Genomic DNA, 2,832 nt, shown 5'->3' with positions numbered 1-2,832 from the left:
AATTTAACACTTACCGCACTTTATTAAAAATATGCAAGAGATTGAGATTGTTAAAATATACATCAAGTCTTTCATACTGGATCGAATTCAATTCACCGTAACAACTGCAATTTAAAATGTAATTTTATCTTTAACGCGGTAAAATAATGAGAAACTGAGAAATATGAAACAGCAAAAAATATTTAAGGTTTAGAAATTTGTAATTGCAATAATTATTATTAAATTTTAAAACTAAAATTGTCTCTTCACTGATGTACAAAATTCTGATTGTATTCAATTAATGCAATAAATGTAACCCTTCGCAAGATATGCCCCCGAAATTAATCTATTTTAATGTGGTATAAAAAATATACTGTGTATTATAATATAGTACATGTGATATGATGCTTTTATTTAAAAATTACGTGGGAAGAAGGTAAAATTTTAGTGAATGTACTGTACTGTAAAATAAGCAGATTACATTAATTAGTGGGGCACTTAGGATTTAATCTAATGGAGCCGAGTTGAACGGATAAGAAAGAATTTTAATTCGAATTTAAAATTTCCACCTTATGTGATCGCTAATTCATAAGTAGTATAGAAATAATTAGTAGAAGACACGACACAATATAAATAGAAAAACGAATTTTAATTAAGAAAAGATTTTCGGAAAAAAGTTTTATAGTGTAATTTTTTCATTTCCTTTGAAGGGGCCAAGGTCCCTTGACCCCTCCAAAAGAAATGGTAAAAATTATTATAATTAATTATTTAAATTATTAAATTATTAATGGATTACATTAATAATTCCTCCTGTTTTCTTCAAGAAAAGATAGGTGTCGCCACATGACGCTTAAATTTAAGCGTCATATGGCGACACCTATCTTTTCCTGGAGGAAAAAAAAACATAGAGAAAGTGCTGCTATCTTGTGACTATAATATTAAACAATAATTTTTTTTTCCTGTGTAATATAGTGTTTTAAGTGTTCCAGAACAAAACAATTTATTNTTGTACGATTCACTTAGATTTTACAAATACGTGTGCCGGGCTGTGAACGGCTCACGTATTTGTAAAATTTAAGTGACTCGTACAAGGGGGGTCGACTGTAATTTACAGGAAAGTCTAAAAGTCAATTAACCAAAGTTACCTAATTTTTTTTATATATTGTTTAACTGAATTTTGGGCCCTCGCTATACTTAAGCCTACGTATTCAATACAAACCAATACATTTATTTTATTTAAATATAGGAATATACACAAACCTCTCTACAAAATTTCAGAAATTTTTGACAAAAGACACAAGGGTTATTAAAGGGGGGTCGACTGTAGTGGTAAGGGGAAAAAATATGAAATTTCACAATGATGAATTCTCTGTATACTTTTTCAGCAGTTTCATATAAATTAATCGTTTCTTCCTGGAAATTAATATACTAAAAATGTGAAGAAAATCCGGTAAACTCATGTGATCAGCTCGTTAGTGAAGGACGAACCCCCGACAATTACCAGTGTTTATCCATTCGTCTACTTATGGGCAGATTTAAATTGCAATCTCATGCATCATAAATACGAAAATATAACAAAATACTTTATTTTTCTATATACTTTTTTAAATTTTACATTTAATAGGATGTATTTTAATTGTATTCTGTTTAGAAACATTCCTTTAATTATGCTTAGTTTTTGCTAAACAAGTCAATCAATTGAGTCAGAGGTGAATCGCTGTCTGCTTTCGGTTGGGTACCGACTGGAGGAAGTAAAGCTTTGCATTTATCATCCTCTGGACTGAAATTTTGGCATAAAATATCAGGAAAATTTCCAGCAAAAAACGAGACAAATTTCATAATATAATCTTTAGCTTCTGTTCCGCATTTCTTCTCTACAAATTCGGTACCACAACTACGGAATCTACGATAGGAGCTACAAGAAATAACATCAATTATAAGTTTTAAAATTTATTAAATTAAAAATTAAATTAAGTATTAAATATTGTAATTTATTTACCAGCAAGAAAGGGTTATTCTATCTTTTGCAGGTACTGTAGAAATCTTATCTATAGCAGCTCGAGCATCGTTGGCGCAAGCTTGTTGATCGCTCCATACTTCACGGAGGCACGAAGCGTGTTTCAATAAGGCTTTTAAAAGTAAAAATATAAATATAAAGCTGTTTAAAAGTTAAATAAATGAGTAAATATATTAATATATCTTACTGGTTCGCAGTTCGTTTCCAGGGGTACAAAAATTGTTTATGTTTTCGTTAGATTCGTCAGTACCATAAGCCAATAATTGTCTGTACAATGGTGTTGCGCATTTATTTGTGTAATTAGTGGCACAAGCAATGGCTTCTTTTAGAGATCTAAAATATATAAGAATAATATTAAATATATATTTTATATATATGTATAAATATATAAATATAATAAGACTTACGAGCATTGTTTATCGATTTCTTCTTCATTTTGTGGAATGGGATTATTCTGTAAAATAGTTCTTCCTTCTGCAGAACAGGCGTCTAATTCGTTCCAATGGCAAGGATCTTCTTTTGATCTTTTTACACCTATTAATTGTATAAATAATAATTTTAATAATATAAAATTATTAAAAGATAAGTGATTTATCTTTAGATGATTATTAATTAGTTATAGTTTAATTTAATGTTTGTAATTAATCAGTTATACGATATTTAAATATATATTTCTTAATTTAAGTACATACATTAAATTATTTATAGCTTAAATTTTATATAATGTAATCCGTCTTGAATGTTTAGAATTATAAACGTTAATACAAAGAAGATACAATAGAAGGGTCTGAGACGTAAAGATGGCAGCCTACAGCTCTGGGAAACCGGAATCGAAT

General features: G+C 28.8%; 1 protein-coding gene across 1 annotated transcript; it reads right to left on the bottom strand.

Annotated features, from left to right (window-relative positions):
• Positions 1-1,532: 1,532 nt before the first annotated feature.
• LOC111617492 lies at positions 1,533-2,603 on the bottom strand (the record flags this gene model as incomplete). Its single annotated transcript, XM_023358771.1, has 4 exons — positions 1,533-1,894; positions 1,979-2,108; positions 2,184-2,329; positions 2,404-2,603. Coding segments are annotated over 4 exons (720 nt in total), but the record flags the coding sequence as incomplete, so codon positions are not given.
• Between the last annotated feature and the right edge of the window lie 229 nt (positions 2,604-2,832).

This window comes from Centruroides sculpturatus, unplaced genomic scaffold (genome assembly GCF_000671375.1).
Source record: "Centruroides sculpturatus isolate CEXI.00-Female unplaced genomic scaffold, Cexi_2.0 scaffold6324, whole genome shotgun sequence".
Classification (NCBI taxonomy): Eukaryota; Metazoa; Arthropoda; class Arachnida; order Scorpiones; family Buthidae; genus Centruroides; species Centruroides sculpturatus.
Note: the sequence above shows the minus strand (reverse complement) of the source record. Positions and strands in the feature narration are given on the sequence as shown.